Source organism: Phoca vitulina, unplaced genomic scaffold (assembly GCF_004348235.1).
Source record: "Phoca vitulina isolate PV1807 unplaced genomic scaffold, GSC_HSeal_1.0 scaffold29, whole genome shotgun sequence".
Lineage (NCBI taxonomy): Eukaryota > Metazoa > Chordata > Mammalia > Carnivora > Phocidae > Phoca > Phoca vitulina.
Window position 1 is genome coordinate 14,527,135 of NW_022589732.1, and position 20,177 is coordinate 14,547,311.

At 36.6% G+C, this 20,177-nt stretch overlaps 1 protein-coding gene across 3 annotated transcripts in view; it reads left to right on the plus strand.

The window, feature by feature from the left end:
* Window positions 1–20,177, plus strand: part of VCL (vinculin) — a 111,951-nt gene that overhangs the window by 29,163 nt on the left and 62,611 nt on the right. For all 3 annotated transcript variants that reach the window (XM_032423528.1, XM_032423530.1, XM_032423529.1), the window contains exon 2: window positions 9,003–9,073. In XM_032423528.1, coding sequence (XP_032279419.1) covers window positions 9,003–9,073 — 71 coding nt within the window. The remainder of the gene's footprint in view (window positions 1–9,002; window positions 9,074–20,177) is intronic.

Sequence of the window (20,177 nt, forward strand, 5' to 3'; positions counted from 1 at the left end):
CTCACATCCTTGAAACTCGATTCCTTCGGCTTTCGTGGCATCGTTCTGCCATTCCCTGGATGCTGTGCTCAGACATTTCCTTCTCAGCTCTTTTCACCAACTTGCTCTTCCACCAGCTGCAATCTGTTTCTTCAGCCCAGGCAAGTAAACCGAGGAACCATCTCTTCAGTTGCTTATGGAACATTTGCTTATCTCCATCTAAACACCCCATGGGTAGTAATGAGTTTCCCTCTCAGATCTGGTTTGCTCTTCCTATATTACCTCTACTCCTAAGTCCATTTGAGTCAGGAGGCTGGGAGTCATTCTAGATTTCTCCCTTACCCTCCACATGGAGTGTCTTATATATGCACCTCTTAAGTCTGCCCTCATATCCATCCATACTGCCGGTGCTTTAGCTCATCTGTAATTTATCTTTCACAAAGACTCTAAGCTCTGTGAGGTCAGGGGCCACATGTATTTGCTTCATTACTGTCTGTAATACCTGGCACATCATATGTTATATAAATACTTGATTAAATAAATGAACTAACACATGAACTTGTCATTGTAGTTTTTTAAATCTTTGATCCATTTTTGCTGCTGTATTTTTCTTATTGAAATGCAAACCTAATAATGTCTTTTGCTTAGAACCATTAAATAATTTCCCATTGCTTAGAGAATAAAGTCAAAGCCCACTGCATACAAGGCCCTCCCTAATGTCCCTGTCTGCCTCTCCAACTTCCTATCCTCTCTATACCTCCTCCCTGTGGATCTGTGTTCCCTGAACCGGCCATACTTTCACATATGCTGCCCCACTCCTGGGAAGCTATCCTTTCTTCCCCAAATCCCATTACTCTTGGATAACTCTTTTCAGCCTTTCTAGAGTTTCCTTTCCTCTGTGAAACCTCTCCGGCCTCATTGACACAGAGCTGAAGCTTGGATGGAACTCTGTTAGAGCATGCATTACACTGTGTTACAGTGATTTGTTTAAACATTTGTCTTGTCTTTCTGTGAAGGGCAGGGACTGAGTCTCACTGATTTTTGTATTGCTATCACACACAGTGTTGTACACAGTGCCTACTACATAGGAAGTACTCAGTAAGTTCTTGATTAAATGAGTGAGTTGGAAATCAGTGTAGGTTAGAGAGTCCTCGTTTTTCTGGATATATGGCTTTTAAATACCTGACTCTAGTATATCATCTGTGAATGATGCAAAAGGTACCGTGGGGGTGGATGGATCATAAGTCCATCACCATCGCAGGAAAACAACCAAAAATGTTGCTGATGGTAGGCACATACATTATTATCATTCTTGTATGACCCAGATGTGGTACTGGACACAGCTGTGTATCAATGGCCGTTCAGTATAATGGATTGATCAGCCTAATACACTGTAGAAACAGTGATTTGAGCCAAACTAAGTACAGGTAGATGGGTGCACATTCCCTTGGCAGGTCACAATCAGTTGGTTTCTATTGATTGGCTCCATAGCTGGCCTGCTGTAACTTTAACTGTACATTAGGCTTGCATTTTCATCATTTGCATCTTCTTGTCCAACTTATGTTGATTACCATCTCCCTGCATCCTTTAAATGTAATGTTCTATAGATGTCCTATGTTCTATACACTTCTGCTGTACAAATCTGTAACATAAGTCCTTCTGATGTGTTTTGCCTTCCTGTTTTCTTAGTTTAGCTAAGGGAGACATCTACATTAACATATTTTTTAGTCTAGGTAATGACTTGAACTAGCCAAGCTTTTTTTTTTTGCTGGAAAGAAACCAAATCTCTCTACATTACTGAACCAAATTGAGTAGATTGTGATAAAAGGAGTAATAATAACAACAGTAGAAGACAAAAGGCCTCTCACATGGAATTTTGAACTAAAGTCACATATTGAACAAAAGATATTTAAATTAACTACTGAACAAAGTAAGGGCTCTTCAAAAGAAACAGGGCTTCCTGCCAAGCCCCCTAAAAATGCCCCCAGGCCGCGTACTCATTCACTACCATTATTTCAGTTTATCTGTCTAAGGATGCTTTATTTCTTATCTCATTCTCTTCCCACCACCTACCGGACACATAGTTGGCACTTACTGCCTGTTTATTGAATTGAGCGGAATTGGGCCTCAAGAGTTAGAGGCAATTCTCTGAAGAAAGAAATAAAAGAGAAATAGTTTTAGCAGTGAATAGAAGCAACAAATCTGAATTTCAGCAATGGAATAAAGCTTGGAAGTAATAAAATGTATTTACTATAAAGTTACTTTGAAAGGGCTGTTTTTAAATGCTGATCTGGAAAACCTGCTCAGAACTTAGACTATAATTAAGACTATTTGTCATTCTTTTCTCTGCCTTTTTTCTTTTTAACCCTTTAACTATGGGTCTTTTTTCCAGAGGGAATAAGATTTAAGGTTAAAAAATCAGCCATCTACTTTAATCTCACAATCATAAAATGTATAGATAAAATATACAGGAAGTGAGAGCTTTTAAATTTTGCATTTGTTAATCGTTTCATACCTTGCCTTGTTCCTAAAAAGAACTTGAGGTCATAAATGAGGACTTAAGGTAGAAAAGATTAAGGTAAATTTCCTTTATCAGAGAATTAAAAGGGAGTTTGGCCAACCTACAGTAGACAAGTAAGGAAATACCCAAAGAGATCATATAGCTTGGAAGAAATATTTGAGTAATTATATGATTTATTTGAGGTCACAAGACCATTATTAAGCTGGAACTGAAAACCAAGTCACCAAATTCCTTTGCATATGTTCTTAACATGTATGTAGCAAAAACATTTGTCTTAACTAGTCAAGTGTTTTGGTGACTGGTGCTGCACAGGTTCGAGAAGCATTTGTTAAGATTATTACTGACCAGGGGAGCCTGGCTGGCTCAGTCAGTTAGGCATCGGACTCTTGATTTCAGCTCTGGTTGAGTTTGCAGGGTCATGATCTCTGGGTCGTGATCTTGGGTCGTGGGATCGAGCCTTGGGTTGGGCTCTGTGCTCAGCCTGGAGTCTGCTTGTCCCTCTCCCTCTTCTCCTCCCCACCCCCCGCTTGTGCTCTGTCTCTCTCACTCTCTATGTCTAAAATAAATATATAAAATCTTTAAAAAAAAAAAAAAAAGATTATTACTGACCTGCTTGTTTGCAAAGTGTAGCCCGTATTACGAATCATAAGCTTCCCCATTCTAAGGCTGACATCCAGGAGTATGTTTTTCCATAAGCCATGAAGATTCCTGCTAGTTAACAAAGAACGTTTTGTGAATTAATCCCCTTCTTAATTGTTCTACTCTTTTTATTTGGAAAAGATGCGTGCTAAAAAAGCTGTTTCTGTTTAGATAGTGTGGGGAAGAAGGAGGAAAGTGCATTTCCTGTCATTTCCTGGTTGATGGCTTAAAAATGTCAAGCTTTGGCTTGGCTTTCCTAGATAGACTTTGCCAGTTGATCTCAAATAGAAGATGCCTTTCTGGTCCTACATATCTTTAGGAACTGGCTTCTTTGGAACTTCTTGAGTTGATCCTTCAGTGATAGAACATTGACTTGGAAAGATCTAGAACAGAGGATGACAACCTTTGAATAAATAGGCAGGTTAAGTTACATAATCCTCTGCCTTTGCTTGGCATACAAAGCCCTTCCCAGGGTGACTGGGGCTTTCCTTTGTAGCCTCATTTCTTTTGCTGAGGCGCAACCAGCCTGTTTTTCTTGTCTAGTCAACCATGAGCTCAAACACATCTGAGCCATTGCCTGTTTTCTCCTTTCTTCTGCTTGGGCTCTCTGATCCCTCTCTTCGCCATCTGGTAACCTCTGCCTTTCCAGGCCCAGCTTCTTTTTTCTGTGAAGAGACCACGTAGTAAAGGCAAAAATGAAAGTTAATCTAGCAGCTGTGTGAAGAGTGAATTAGAAGAAGGAAGTCTGGAGGTAGGAAGGCCAGTTTTAGAAGACAGTGAAAGTCCCACAGACCTGAGTTGTGCAATACAGTAGCCGCTAGCCACATGTGGAAATTAAAATTAAAATTAATTGAAAGAAGCCAATCTGTAAAGTCTACGTACTGGATGATTCTGACTATATGACATTCCGGAAAAGGTGAAACTGTGGAGACAGTGAAAAAGATCAGTGGTTGCTAGGGATTTGAGGGCTGGGAGGGATGAATACCAGAGCCCGAGGATTTTTAGCGCAGTTCTCTATATGATACCATAATGATGGATACATGTCCTTATGGATTTGTCAAACCCATAGGATGTACCGTACCAAACGAACTGTCATGTAAACTGTGAGTTTTGGGTGATTATGATGTAGTCAATGGTAGGTTTATTGGTAGTGACGAATGTACTTCTCCAGGGGGCATGTTAATGGGGGAGGCTGTCGTATGGAGCAGGGAATGTTTGGGAAATCTCTGCGCCTTCCCCTCAATTTTGTTACAAACCTAAAATGCTATAAAAGAAAAATAAAATCTTAATTTAAAAAATTAAGATTAATTAAAAATTAAATAAAAAGTGATAACTCAGTTCTTCAGGTGCACTAGCCATATTTCAAGTGCTCAATAGCCACCTGTGGCTAATGGCTACTGTACTGGGTAAGACAGTTTAAATAGAACATTTCTGTTATAAAAGAAAGTTCATATTGGACAGTGTTGCTAAAAATCAGTTCCTCGAGTGAAACGGCATTCATTCTACATAGTCACGCTTTATGTTTGTGCCTTAAAAATAGGATCATTTATTCATCGAACCTAACTTAATTCTGGACTGAGTGTATGAAGCTTGCAGTGATTGTGGATATTATCACTGCAAGTATGAATGCAGCTTAGAATAGTGAATCAAATTTAGTGCCTGTCACTTAAATACTTAAAAATAGCTTCTGGATAAGTGGCCTTGAACATTTTTTTTTAAGATTTTATTTATTTATTTGAGAGAAGGGGAGGGGCACAGGGAGAGGGACAAGCAGGCTCCCCACTGAGCAGGGAGTCCTACTTGGGGCTCGATTCCAGGACCCCAAGATCATGACCTGAGCCCAAGGTAGATGCTTAACTGACTGATCTACCCGGGTGCCCGCCTTTGAATATATTTTTATTATCTATATTTCTTTCCCCACCTACCACTACCCTTAAAAAAGAGACATAAAATAATTAAATAAAATTCATTCTTTAGTAATGTCCTCCACCAGGGTCAGAATATTGACTATTTGCAAAAATGTTTTAATGGTTTTGTCGGGTGTACTCATGATTGTTTTATTTTTTGATGATAAATCTTTGCCATGTATCAGTCTTCTAGCATTGCCATCTTCAAAGACCTTTCACTTAATTGATCTAGAAGTCATTCCTGATTTTTTTCCCCTTCAATCTACTCCCCATCCCCTGCACCTCCGAGTCTAAGAGCACATCCTATTACTTCTTCCTCCAAAGGAACTAATTCTCCATTTCCACTTTCATGTCTTGTTTTAAGGCACTGCCCTCTCTCCGCTGGATGACCGCAATAGACTCTTAACTGGTCACTCTGCTTCCCCTTGCCTGCTAAGATCACTTTGCCACATAACAGGCAAAATGACTTTTTAAAAAGAAAATCAGATCACATGTCAATCTCCTGTTTAGCACTCCTGCTTCTTACTGTATTTAGAAAAGATTCCACACATCTTAACCTCGCCGAAAGGACTCTGTGATCTGGCCCTTGGCTTTACCCAACCCTATCCCCACACTTTCTCCCCTCATTGAGCTTTAGCCACTCTGGCCTCCTTCCACTTCCTTGAATATACTCAAACTTTCCTGCCATAGGGTCTTTCTCTTGTTTCTCCCACTGGAGTGTTCTTTCCCAGCTCTTGCATGAATGGTTTCTTCTCAGCTTCAGAGCCTCAACTCCAGTGTTACTTCCTCAGAGAAGCCTTTTTTATCCACTCTTTTTGAAGAAGGCTCTCTCTCCTCCTACCCCATACTCTTTATGGCATCACCTTTATCTAGGATGATTTTGTTGGTTTATTTATTTACTTGTGTACTCTCTATCTACTACTAGAATATAAGTTCCATGAGAGCAGGGGACTTATTTTTACTCCCTGCTCTACCCCAGTACCTAAAACAGTGCCTAGAACAGTGCCTGGCTTATGTAGTTGTACTCAGTCAATGTTTAATAATGCTGAATAACTAACTGGATGTTTCCTAAAGGAGATCTAAGAGGAACTCACTCCTCTTCTTCCCTTGCTCTGTCTCTCCGTGTGTAAAATAAAAGAAATCTCCATGTGTCTAAATGTGAATATCCTTCTAGGCCCTTTATACTTAGTATGAACTAGTGACTTTGTTGCTGAACTTCATTTTTTACTTCATGAAATCATGGCCCACAGCTTTTTGAATGGTTGATTTTAGTTGGAAAATATAGTGAACAATACATCTGGAAATATTCTGTCATGTTTTGATCTGAGAAACTAGAGAACCAGCTGCTGATTTGAAAGGCTTTTACAGACAGTCTATTGTCTACAAAAGCACTGGCTATTTCCCAGTGGTATATGTGTTTTGCTTTTTTCTGAGCTATTAACTTGAGAGAAAAAACTTGTATTCATTAACTTATGCATGACTTGTATTTCCTGAGAATAGTTTATTGTAGTATTTTTCTTTAGCTGATTTACTGTGCACTTAGGGATTTTTCTTACTCATTTTTCTTCTTTAAACTCAATCGAAAGTTAAATGGCTAAATAGGATTGAGAAACTTTCCATTCTGGGTTTTAAAATTTTTCACAGATTTCTGCATTAAACTGTGGGTTTATATTTGTGATTTAGCACTTTTACGTAGCTTTATATTGATAAAACGGGTGAATTTCCCCATTCACTGTATTCAAGTTTAACCTCTTTTAGAGTACTTGAGAATATGTGATATAACTGTAGTGAAAGAAAAATTGACATCCAAGCCCTACGTAGGAATAATCTTGAAAAAAGCAAGTATGTGTACCATTTGTGGTGTAATAAAGACATCTGCGCATATACACAATCTGGGTAGTGTGACTTTTAATATTTTGATATATTTTTATATTTTTAGCTACTACTATTTGGAAGATTTATATGAAATGACATAATTACTACAGTTATTAGGTAGAAAATAATGGCATCTAAATAACCCAGAGTAACATTTTAATATTACTTTTTAAATTACAAAAATTGTATCTTCACATTTAGGAAAATTAGAAAATAGGATATACAGATACAGAATTTCCTAAGCATCATTATAACCACTGTTAACATTTTGTTTTGTATTCTTTCAGTGTTTTACTTCATGCATATGGATTTTTTTGGTTTGTTGTAATCATTGTGTATTTATTATTTTTATTCCTTTTTTTTTTTATTTTTATTTTTTTAAAGATTTTATTTATTTTTCAACAGAGAGAGGGAGACAGCGAGAGAGGGAACACAAGCAGGGGGAGTGGGAGAGGGAGAAGCAGGCTTCCCGCTGAGCAGGAAGCCCGATGCGGGACTCGATCCCAGGACCCTGGGATCATGACCTGAGCCGAAGGCAGACGCCCAACGACTGAGCCACCCAGGCGCCCTATTTTTATTCCTTTTAAATGAAATATAATGTCATAAACATCTTCCTGTAGTGTTGAGTCTTCATAACCATTGTTTTAATGGCCCTTTAGTACACTATCTAAAGATATATCGTAATTTACTTAACTGTTCCTCATTGTTGTATAAGTTATTTAAAAAATATTTTAGCTCTTATAACTAACATGATAGTGAATATTTTTGTGGATATTGTTATTACCACATTTGGTATTATTGTTTATAGGGTATATTCTCATTAGTGGAATTCCTAGATATGACATTTTATTTTATTTATTTTTAAAAATTTTATTTATTTATTTGACAGAGAGAGAGATAGTGAGAGCAGGAACACAAGCAGGGGGAGTGGGAGAGGGAGAAGCAGGCTTCCCGCTGAGCAGGGAGCCTGATGCGGAGCTCGATCCCAGGACCCTGGGATCATGACCTGAGCCGAAGACAGACGCTTAACGACTGAGCCACCCAGGCCCTAGATATGATATTTTTTATATTTCTTAATTCATACTAGCAAATGCTTTTCCAAAGAGAGTATGCCAGTTTACATTGCCACCAGAAGGGTATAAAACTATTCTAGAATTCAGCATTTTATATTACTTTTTAAAGTTGCTCTATAATTAGGGGAAAAAACATGTTGTTTTAGTTTGAATTTATTAGATGACGGGTGAAGTTGTGTATTTTCATATGTTTGGTTTCTAGTTTCAGCATCATAACTATTTCATATTTTTTTTCAGCTCCAGTAACATTTGTTTTTTTTCTGTATAGACATTTTAACCTACTTACCTTGCTTGATTGATGTACTTCATGCATTGTTCTAAAGATATAGGGGTGCCTGGCTGGCTCAGTTGGTAGAGCATGTGACTCTTGATCTTGAGGTTGTGAGTTCGAGCCCCACATTGGGTGTAGAGGTTACTTAAAAATAAAATCTTAAAAAAAAAGAGAGAGAGAGCAATTTGTCAATTAAACAGATACACGTAAATCTCAGTGATGAATTTGTCTCTCTCTCTCTTTTTTTTTTTTTACTGTGCTCAGTGGTGCCTTCATCTGAATTATTCTGAAGAAGGGGTAATACATTATGTTTGTACTCCATATTGTTTTTTTTTTTTTTTTGTTAAAGATTTATTTATTTATTTATTTGAGAGAGAGAGAATGAGAGAGCAAACACATGAGAGGGGGGAGGGTCAGAGGGAGCAGCAGACTCCCTGCCGAGCAGGGAGCCCATTGCGGGACTCGATCCAGGGACTCCAGGATCATGACCTGAGCCGAAGGCAGTCGCTTAACCAACTGAGCCACCCAGGCGCCCTGTACTCCATATTGTTATCAGGTATATTGTGGACACATATATGGGAACAATCTTGATAATTTCAAAAATCCAGAAATTTTCTTTGAATCCAGAAACTTCAATGATAGATTATATGTAAAGTATATGTTTCAAATATGTTGAAGTAATAGTTTTTAAGAGTCTGAGAATTTATTATTGAATTGTGAATCTTTTTCTCCTATAGGTTGGAAAAGAAACTGTTCAAACCACTGAGGATCAGATTTTGAAGAGAGATATGCCACCAGCATTTATTAAGTGAGTAATTAAAACTTTCTTCTCTTGCTAAGCAGAATAATCCTCTTGTTAGGAAAGAAAATTAGCTGATTCCAGGAACAACTTTTTTTTTTAATGTGTTTTCTTTTTTTTTCTTTTTTAAAGATTTTATTTATTTATTAGAGAGACAAGAGAGAGATAGGGGCAGTGAGCATGAGCAGGCACAAGCCAGGAGGAGAGAGAAGCAGGCTCCCTGCTGAGCAGGGAGCCCAATGCAGGGCTTGATCCCAGGACCCTGGGATCATGACCTGAGCCGAAGGCAGACGCCTAACCGACTGAGCCACCCAGGCGCCCCTTTTTTAAAGTAAAGGCTAATGCATAAGACAAAAAGAAAAAAAGTAGAACCTCTACAAGTCAAGAGTAAGGTAAGTCTATTCAGTTACAAAAAGAAGGGCAGGGGATTTGAATAGGCACTTCAAAAGAGAGGAAATCCAAATGGCCAAAAAATTAGGAACAGGTGCTCTATCTCATTAGTCATCAGAGCAGTGCAAATTATTCTATTATAACCTCTAAATTAAGAAGTCTGATAATATCAGTTGTTGATAAGGGTGTGGAGCAATTGGAACTCTCATACACTGCTGTTGGGGGTGTAAATTGGTGCAGCCACTTTGGAAAACAGTTTGGTGTTAGTAAAGTAGAAGACAGGCAATTCTTAGAGACACTTATGCTCATGCACACTGGATCTATATATGAAGATTTTAGTATCAACATTGTTCATGATGACCCCATTGATCTATTCATAGTAGAATGGATGAAAAGAATTATGGTATAGTCATAAATTGGAATACTAATCAGTAATGAAAAGGATTGAAAATGGTTAATTTTATGTTATGTGAATTTCACCTTAATTAAAAAAATGAATGAATCTCAAAAATAATTGAGAGAGGGGCGCCTGGGTAGCTCACATGGTTAAGCATCTGCCTTCGGCTCAGGTCATGATCCTGGGGTCCTGGGATCGAGCCCCACATCGGGCTTCTGCCTCAGCGGGGAGCCTGCTTCTCCCTCTGCCTTTGCCTCTTCCCCTGCTCATGCTCTCTCTCTCTCTCTCTCTCTGTGTGTGTCTCAAATGAATAAATAAAATCTTAAAAAAAAAATAATTGAGAGAAATGAATGATAGATATGTAGGTAGATAGATATGTAGGTCCCATTTATTTAAAGTTCAAAAACATGTAGAAATAAACTGTGTTGTTTACGGATGCCTACTTAACGTGGTTAAAAGATAAAGATAAGTAAGGAAATAATGATTGCAAAAGTCAGGGTAGTAATACCTCTGGGAGGAAGGAGGAGGGTTATACTTAGGGAGAGGCACACAGGGGCTTCTAAAATGGTAATAATGTAAAAACAAACAAACAAATAAATAAAATGGTAATGTATTTCTTGACATAAGTGTTGAGTTATATGGGTGGTTGTTTTATTCTTTATATTATACATATGTTTTATACAATTTTCTGTATGTATGTTACATATCACAATTTTAAATAAAGTGAGAAGTATTCCTTTATTTTTATCCTCCTTATGTTCTATTTTCATTGAACAGATGCAAAATTTCACCCATATTGATGTCTTCTTATTTCTAACTTACTTGAGTGGGTGCTTCTACATAACGGTGTTTCTGTTAATTCTGCAAAATGTTCATGTGTCAAGAAGTAAGGGGCCAGAAGCATCTGTTTTTTTGTAGAGCCTGTTTTGTGGGAGTATCTTGTCTGATTTGCCTTCTTTGGACTTGGTAACCTCCAAGGTTTCTTCCAGCTCTAACCAATATGAGCCTACTTTATGTGCCATTTCATAGCATAGTAATATTAAGAGGAGTCCTGTGCTGTCAGTTAAACACTATAGTTAAGCTTACATTTATGTTACGTTAGAAACACAGGTCTAGCTTGTACCTGTTTGCCACTCACCCCCTGGAAGGTACACAGTGTGGCGAGATAATGTACAGGGGGTTTCAACATCAGGTAGATATTTGAACTATATAACCCTATAGGAAGTTCCTTTCAACCCTGACATTGAAGTCTATGAATATAATTTGGTAAATGAATTTCTTCAGGAAACTCATTTCTGCTCATTCCCAGAGATATTACCTTGAAGTATGCTATGTGCTCTCACAGGCTTCTTTGGGGACTTAGAAAAATTAAGGAGTGTGTCTTAGTTGTGATAATATTTTCAAAAAAGTAGGTAACTTTAAAACAAAATAAAACTTCATTGATTACCCTTGGTGGTAACTAGGACACCGATCCCTTACTCTGGTAATTGGTTATTTATTTATTTATTGGTAATTGGTAATTTAGAGAAAAAAATTAAGCATTTATCTTGCCTTTCCAGAGGTTCTTTGAAATATTAAAAATAGAACTACCACATGATCCAGCAATTCCAATTCTGTTTATTTATCCAAAGGAAACAAAATCACTATCTCAAAAAGATATGTGTACTCCCATGTTCATTGCGACATTACTTATAATAGCCAAGACATGGAAACAACCTGAGTGTCCATCACAGAATGAATGGATAAAGAAAATATGATATGTTTGTATATGTGTGTGTGTGTTATATGTGTATATGTATACATACATATATGTATTTATATGTATATATACACACACACACACAGGAATATGAGGGAAATGAATGAAGGTAGTTGAATGGTACAGACTTCAGTTATAAGATAAATCCTGGGGATGTAATGTACAGCATAGTAACTATAGTTAACAATACTGTATTGTATATTTGGAAGTTGCTAAGGGAATAGATGTTAAAAGTTGTTATCTCCCCTCACCCAAAATTGTAACTATCTTGTCTTCCCTCTACAGACTCTCTCTCACAGAGCAGCCTAATAACCCTAGTTGATGAGGGGAATTCTAACCAACAAATGTGGAATTAATGATAGAATTAGAAAGTCATAATTATGCAATTTTAATTATGCATAATAAAATTATGCAATTTTAAACAGTTGATTTACGTAAGGATCATCAATAGATGAAACCATTCGGAGGTTTTAAGCTTTATTCCACCACGGGGGAAAAATCCTGGTCTCCATGGGGAATCAGGGAAAAACACTATGTTACGATCAACTGAAAAATTTACTGAGCAATGTTTAAAAAGTACATAAAACTTAATATGTTACTTGAAAATAGGGTAGAGTACAAACAATATGACTGTGGTTGTCAGACAAATTTGGGGGGCAAATATTCCACAATTTAAAACATTACGGCTCTTCATGCTTTTCTTGCGTTTCTTTAGAATGCAAAATGAAGCAGAAAATAACTTCACTAGATGCCTTGACTTGAAGGGGGAGGGGACAGAGAGGGAAACAGATGGAAGCAATTAATGACATCCTTGGAACTGTTGAGTAGGACATTCTTTTGGGCTGTTTGGTTGATGTTTGGAGGTTTCCAGGGCATGACAGAGCTTCCTCTGTCATCCACTTTTACAAAGACTTCTAAATAGTGTCTGCTTAGGCAACACTAAAGAATAAAACATGTTTTAAAATTTTGTTCTTAGATTAATTTCTGTTCCTAGAATGTTAGAATGTCAGGACTAGTGAAAACAGAATCTTGGTCTGTAGATAGATTTATACCTAAGCAATCTGATATATGTTTAGAGATTTTTTTAGGGAAAGATATATTTTCAGGACTTTTGACATTTTTAGGATTTGGGGGTTGTCAAAATCAAATCATAGTCTATTTGAGTACTGGCAGTTAAGGGCATGTTGATATGTTGGAGAATGGGTTTAGTATCAGTTAAAGATTATATATTTGAGTTATAACTTTTGATGAGGGGCTTCTAATGCTTGGGCAATTCCTTATTGTAAAAATGAGAACATTTTAATATAGAACAAAATTTGCATTGTTAAAGAAAGGCTTTCTTTTGGGTGGAGCAAAAGTTATCTGATCTCTAACTGCCCAAGCAGATAGAGTTTACAATTTGCTAATTTTATCCAAGATTGTAATAATAGCCACACTGTTGCACAGGAGGTGTAGGGTTCCATGATGATTGCTACAGAAACTGTCTCAATCTTCATAAACTTCAGGAGTGTAACGGTCATGCTTTACTGTTAAAATATTGGTTAGAGTTGCATAATATTGGTTAGATTTTCCCTGTAAGAAGTCATTTGTTCCTTTAGAGACTGTAGCAGAAGAGTATTTTGCATCATTGTCAATTATCATCATTATCAGGCAGCAGCAGCAGTAATATTTATGTGTAATTGATTAATGAGCTAGACACACTGATTGGTTAATTAAGTATTTATTGATTACCTTCTATTATGTCTAGCACACCACGTGCTACATAGGATGGCAGTTCTTACCAGTGTATTATGAACGATCACTTGTAAGATTTATTATAAGTTATTTATTAGTAGTAATAAAATGCCAAAATTTGCAAATGCTTTATTTTTTTAAAGTAAATTGAGCATATTCAAAGTCACATGTATAATAACATCCCTCTCGTTCCTGTTTACTAGGTAATTGTTTTTTTTCTTTTAATTTTTATTGAAGTATAATATATTCACTTGCTTTATATTATGCTTTTTTTTTTTTCCAGCAGGAGAGATATTAGTGAAATTATAGCTGTTATGGCTGGAAATTGTGCATAATCCCGGATATACCCATGGGAGGGATGTCATACATGTTGGTTTTATCCCCTTTTTTTTTTTTTTTAAGATTTTATTTATTTATTTGACAGAGAAGGAGAAAGGGAGAGAGAGCACAAGCAGGGGAGTGGCAGGCAGAGGGAGAGGGAGAAGCAGAGTCCCCGCTGAGCATGGAGCCCGGCTTGGGGCTTGATCCCAGGACCCCCAGATCCGACCTGAGCTGAAGGTAGATGCTTAACTGACTGAGCCACCCAGGCGCCCTCATGTGGGTTTTATTCTTCTGTGTATCATAGAGGAACACATTTCTGCTGCAGAGAAATTTTTTTAAGATGCTTTAAGCAGGGGGCGCCTGGCTGGCTCGGTTTAGTGGAGCATGCAACTCATGATCTCAGGGTTGTGAGTTCCAGCCCCATGTTGGGTTGCTTTAAAAAAATAAAATCTTTTTTAAAAAAAGAAGTAAAAAAATTCTTTAAGAAGTTTTAAATTGAAGAGCTGTAATGTGGAGGGGCACCTGGGTGGCACAATCGGTTAAGTGTCTGACTCTTGGTTTTGGCTCAGGTCTGATCTCAGGGTTGTGAGATTGAGCCTGGTGTCCGCTCCTGCTTAGCGCGGAGTCTGCTTGAGTTTCTCTCTCCCTTTCCATCTGCCCCTACCCCACCACTTGCAGCACGCTGTCTCTCTCTCTATCAAGTAAGTAAGTAAGTAAATAAATAAAGGAGCTGTAAAGCAGACTGACTTTCCCTATATAATAGGAATTCAGAGAAAGTGCTATCACTGTAGGTAGGAATAGTAGAAAGAACCTGCACATAGGAAGTGGGACTTGGGAAAGATAGATGTGGGGATAAGGAAAATACTCCGGTTGGAATGAACTAGAGGAGCAAGTCATGGGGCCTGTGAGGAGAGGGACAGTCATGTTGGGAGTGGTAGGAACTAAGCTGAGGTGAGTTCTGCTAGGTGATTAAGGCCCTTGGAAGCCAGGCAGAGGAATCTGGAATTGGGCAGCAGAGAAGCTTTGCAGTTCTTGAGCAGTAAGATGACAAGCTGAAAGTGGTTTTTCACAATTCATAGCCAAGTACTGGATGAGTAATAGGGCTAGTGAAGGAGAGTAAGCTATATGAACCTACCAGATTCATTTTCTGCCAGTGTGGATTTACTTCAGATGGATTCCTTATAGGTAGAAAATGTTTATGGCAAACTATTTTATTTGCCTTAGAAAAGTTGCTGTTGTAGTGTACAATGGAATTTCATTCTTATTTCTGGGATGGGGCAGAAATGAAAAGGGAGGCAGTTTTTGGACCCTATCCAAGGGTGTTCAGTATCTGAATGTATGAAACTGTGTCAATTGTGAAGTGGTCTTGTGGTATGAACTCCTTAAAAAGGGCATCAGTGGCTTTGTCTGTTGGCAGGCAAATGATAGTTTGATTTAGAACTGCAAAGTGTTGCCACTTTCTGTTCAGTGTTGCTCTGAACAGTCTGCTTGAAATCATCAAAACTTGGGTTGATTCACCAGCTTGGATTATTTTTGAAACATATTGTAATGTCTAGACCTACTGAATAAAAGAATGTTCCTAAAATACTATGTGAAAGGGTTTATGAACTATTAACAATGTGCATATTGCCATTAATCATATTTCCTAGAAAATTGCCCTGTCTTAACTCTTAAACTTTATTAGGTAAGCCCAATTACAGTAATATTTGTATAATTATACCTTGATTGATATTCCTGTACTATAAAGAAGAAATTTGAAAAGGGTTGAAACATGCTTACACTTAATTTAGATCTCTTTAGACTTAAAATAGTAGTGTCATATTTTTAGATCACCAGCCCTTATATTTAGCTTTTCCTTTGCTTATGATCTTGAACACTTAAAATAATCTGTGGTGAAATTTATATTTTTAAACACTCTTCTCAGTAAAAGTGCCCAGAATATCTCTTTTTAGGATTAATTCTTTGATCATACCACTCAATGCACTTTGTTTATCTGGGGCTAGTGTGTGATTCTTATGTTTTATTTTTTAACTTGGGTTTTTTGTGATCCTTTCCATTGCTATTTAAGAGAGGATTTTTGTCTCTTAACATAGATGATCAAGGTTCTGTGAGACAGTTATTCACATCTGCTGGCTGACTTACTGCATTTTTTACCCAGAGCAACACTCAAACTTTAAATAGTTCACCTTTGAACTTGTCACATTAAACATAATCACGTACTACTGTTTTTCACAGACTTTCTCAAACAAAAATGATTTAAGTTTTTAGTCTTCTCAGTAATGAACTCTGAGTCTGTATTATTAATTTGCAGGAGAGTTCCAAACATTTTGGCAGGGATTTGATCCTTGGTTTACTTAAGAAATGAACCAAACTTTAAACGTGTAATCCTTTGGTTTCTATTTCTACAGAGTAATCAAAATCATATGATTGAAAGGAACTCAAGGGACCAAGGGAACTCACATTTATCAAGTACATATTATTGGGAGGTAGTTACATATTTTCATTTTCTGAGAACATCAACTTCAGGGTATTGATAAATTCATTTTACAGGTAAAAAACTGAGGTTTGACAAACTTTAACTCACCCAGGGTCCGCTCAGCTTGTTATGTGGCAGGACACGGTTCCTGTTGGTGGTCTCATGGCTTCTGAGTCCATGTTTTTTCCACCCTCTGACCTTGCATGAAGTCATGTAGTCCATCCTTCTCCCTCAGGCAGTGCTAATTTTATACCACTTGTAGAGGATAACAGTTTACACTTTTCCTAAGCATTTCCACAGAAGGAATATTACAGATGTAGTTTGTGATGTATTGCAGTGTCTTGCAACTCTTAAGCTGTAAAGAAGTTAAAGTCATAACACTTTAAAGTTAAAAGGAACCCTAGAGATTATTTACTCCAACTGCTTTATTTTATAGATGAATGGAGGTCATTGGCTTTGTCTGCCTTATTGCCCCAAACCAAACAGAAACACTATGAATAATTAGACACAAGTATTCCCTTAATTATTACCTTATTGTTCCTATATAGGGCAAGTCCCAAATCAAGAAATTCTCAAGATTAAAATTTTTTTCCCCACATCTGTTTAAAATCTTTATTGTTCTTTCCTTAGAGAACCTTATAAAAATAGCTCCATTTCTTGAAGACCTTTTATGAACTGGGTCCTTTAGGTTGTATTCTTTAATTCACCTCATTTTGCAGTTGAGGAAGCTAAGACCCAGAGAAACTCAGGAACTTGTTGCAAAGTCTCCCAGTACATCAATGGTAGAGGCAGGATTCAAACCCTGGACTGACTCCCACGCTGTGCTCATTCCAGTATGCTAAGACTCCCTCTTCATTACAAGAACTTCTTATAACATAATAGTTTTTGTGAGGCTTAAATGAGTGAGATAATGTATATGAAAGTACCCGGAAAGAAAAAAAGACATTTGGTGATTATTAGCTTCCCTCCTTAGCTTCTCAGTCTTTTTTTCTCAGTCCTTTTCTTCAAATATGAAGTCAGTTACTTTTTTAAGCTTTTCTCAGAGAAAATTTCCCCAAATTTGTTGTCTCCTATGGTAAGGTCTTTAAGAAAAACAAAACAAAACAAAACATGATTGCTTGTTCTTATTTAAAGTTCTTTCTGTAGCTATTGAGATGATAATGCAATTTTTATCCTTTATGAGATAGACTCTGGTCTACTACATGAATATAGATTTTGTGATGGTGAACCATCTTTGCGTTTCTAGGATAAACCCTACTTGGTTGTGATTTTGAAAAAAGAAAATACAGTGCTAAATTCAATTTGCTAATATTTTAAAAGGATATTGCTTCTTTGTTCATGAGGTATCTTGATCTATAATTTTCTTGTTCTCTTCTTTTCCAGTTGTGGTGTCAAGGTTATTTTAGCTTCATAAAATATGATCTTTTTCTAGTTTTTGAAACAGTTTACATAAAAAAAACATTATCTGTTTTTTGAAAGTTTGGCCAAACTTGCATATGAAACTCTGGGTCTAGTGTCTTTTGGAAGAAGAAACTTGATTACTCATTCAGCGCCCTTTTTTTTTCTTTATCTAATTCTTCTTAGTTATCCATTCATCTAAGCTCGCAAATTTATTGGTATGAAGTTCATAGTAACCTATTACTATTTTTCATTTGTAACATCTCTAGTTACATCACCTTTTTTGTTCAGCGTTATTTATTTCTGCCTTTTTTCTTATTACTCTTTTAGAGATTTATGTTTTATTATTTTCCCTCAGTGGTCTATTTCATTAAATTCTTTCATATTTATTATTTACTTTAAGTTTATTATTTATTTGTTTTTTAATTGAAGTAGAGTTGACACACAATATTATATTAGTTTCAGGTGTACAACATAAGATACTTGACAAGTTTATACATTGAACTGTGCTTACAAGTGTTGCTTCCATCTGTCACCATACAACACCATTGATGGTATTTCCTATGCTATACCTTTTAGTCCCATGACTTATTCATTCCATATTAAGTTTATTATTTAAATACCTTATTTTCAATATTTTAGTCTTTACGTTCAAGCTTTCTTGTTTTTAAATAAATATATTTTAGGCTCTTAATTTTGTTCTAAGTTCTACTACAAGTTTGGAAGCAGCTATTGGTATGTTTCGTTATTATTCTATGTATTTACACTAAAGAAAATGACACAAACAGTTTACCCATTTCTTTCACCCCTGACCCCTGCCTCTGGCAACCACCAATCTCTTTTCTGTATCTTTGAGGTTGGTTGGTCATCCATCCATCCATCCATGCATTTATTTGATTGATTGATTTCACATATAAGAGAGATGGTATGGTATTTGTCTTTGTCTTATTTCACTTACCATAATGCTCTTGAGGTCCATCCATGTTACAAATAGCAAGATTTCATTCTTTTTTTTATGGCCAAATAATATTTAATTATGTATATACACCAGTTTCTTTATCCATTTATCCATCGATAGATACTTAAGATGTTTCCATATTTTGGTTACTGTAGTAAGTAATGCTGCAGTGAACATAGGCGTGCATATATCTTTTCAAGTTAGTGTTTTCATTTTCTTTGGGTAAAAACCCAGAAGCAGAATTACTGGATCATACAATAGTTCTATTTTTAATTTTTTGAGAAACCTCCATACTGTTTCCACAGTGGCTGCACCAGTTTGAATTCCCACCAACAGTGCACAAGGGTTCCCTTTTCTCCACATCCTATCAACACTTGTTATTTCTAGTCTTTTGATAATAGCCATTCTGTGAGGTGTAAGGTGATATCTCATTGTGGTTTTGATTTGCATTTTCCTGATGATTAGTAATATAGCATACCTTTTCATGATGTGTCTGTTGTCCATTTGTATGTCTTCTTTGAAAAAATGTCCATTCATATCTTCTGCCCATTTTTTAAATTGGATTGATTGTTTTTTTTGCACTTGAGTTGTAGGAGTTCTTTATATATTTTGGATATTAGCCCCATATCAGATATATGATTTACAAATATTTTCTCCTGTTCAGTAGGTTGCCTTTTCATTTTGTTGATGGTTTCCTTTGCTGTGCAGAAGATTTTTAGTATGATGTAGTCCTACTTATTTTTGCTTTTGTTGCTTTTGTTTTTGTTGTTAGGTTAAAAAAAAATCATTGTCAAGACCTGTGTCAAGGAGCTTACCACTTATGTTGTCTTTTAGGAGTATCATGGTTTCAGGTTTTATATTCAAGTCTTTAATCCATTTTGAATTAATTTTTGTGAGTGATGCAAGATAGGGGTCCAGTTTTTGGGCATCTGGGTGGCTCAGTTGGTTAAGCATCCGATTCTTGATCTCAGCTCAGGTCTTGATCTTGAGGTTCGGATTTGAGCCCTGCATTGGGCTCTGCACTGGGCGTGGAGCCTACTTAAAAAAGAAAAAAAGAAAGAAAAAGATAGAGGTCCAGTTTTATTCTTTTGCATGTGGCTGTCCAGTTTTACCAACACCATTTATTGAAGAGACTGTCCTTTCACCATTGTATATTCTTCACTTCTTTGCCATAAATTAATTGGCCATACATATGTGGGTTTATTCTGGGCTCTCTTTCTGTTCCATTGATTTATGTGTCTGTTTTTAAGCCAATACCATACTATTTTAATGACTATAGCTTGTAATATAGGTTGAAATCAGGGAGTGTGTTGCCTCCAGCTTTGTTCTTCTTTCTCAAGATTGTTTTGTCTTTTCAGGATCTTTTTTGGTTCCGTACAAATTTTAGGATTGTCCTATTTCTGTGAAAAATGCCACTGAAATTTTGAGAGGGATTGCATTGAATCTGTATATTGCTTTGTGTAGGATGGACATTTTAACGATATTAGTTCTTCTAATCCATGAGCTTGGAATACCTTTCTGTTTATTTGTGTCTTCAATTTATTTCATTAATGTCTTGTTGTTTTTGGTATATAGGTCTTTCACCTCCTTGGTTAAATTTATTCCTAGGTTTGTTATTCTTTTTGATGCAGTTGTAAATGAGATTGTGAATTTTCCAGCTATAGAAACTTTAATAGTTGT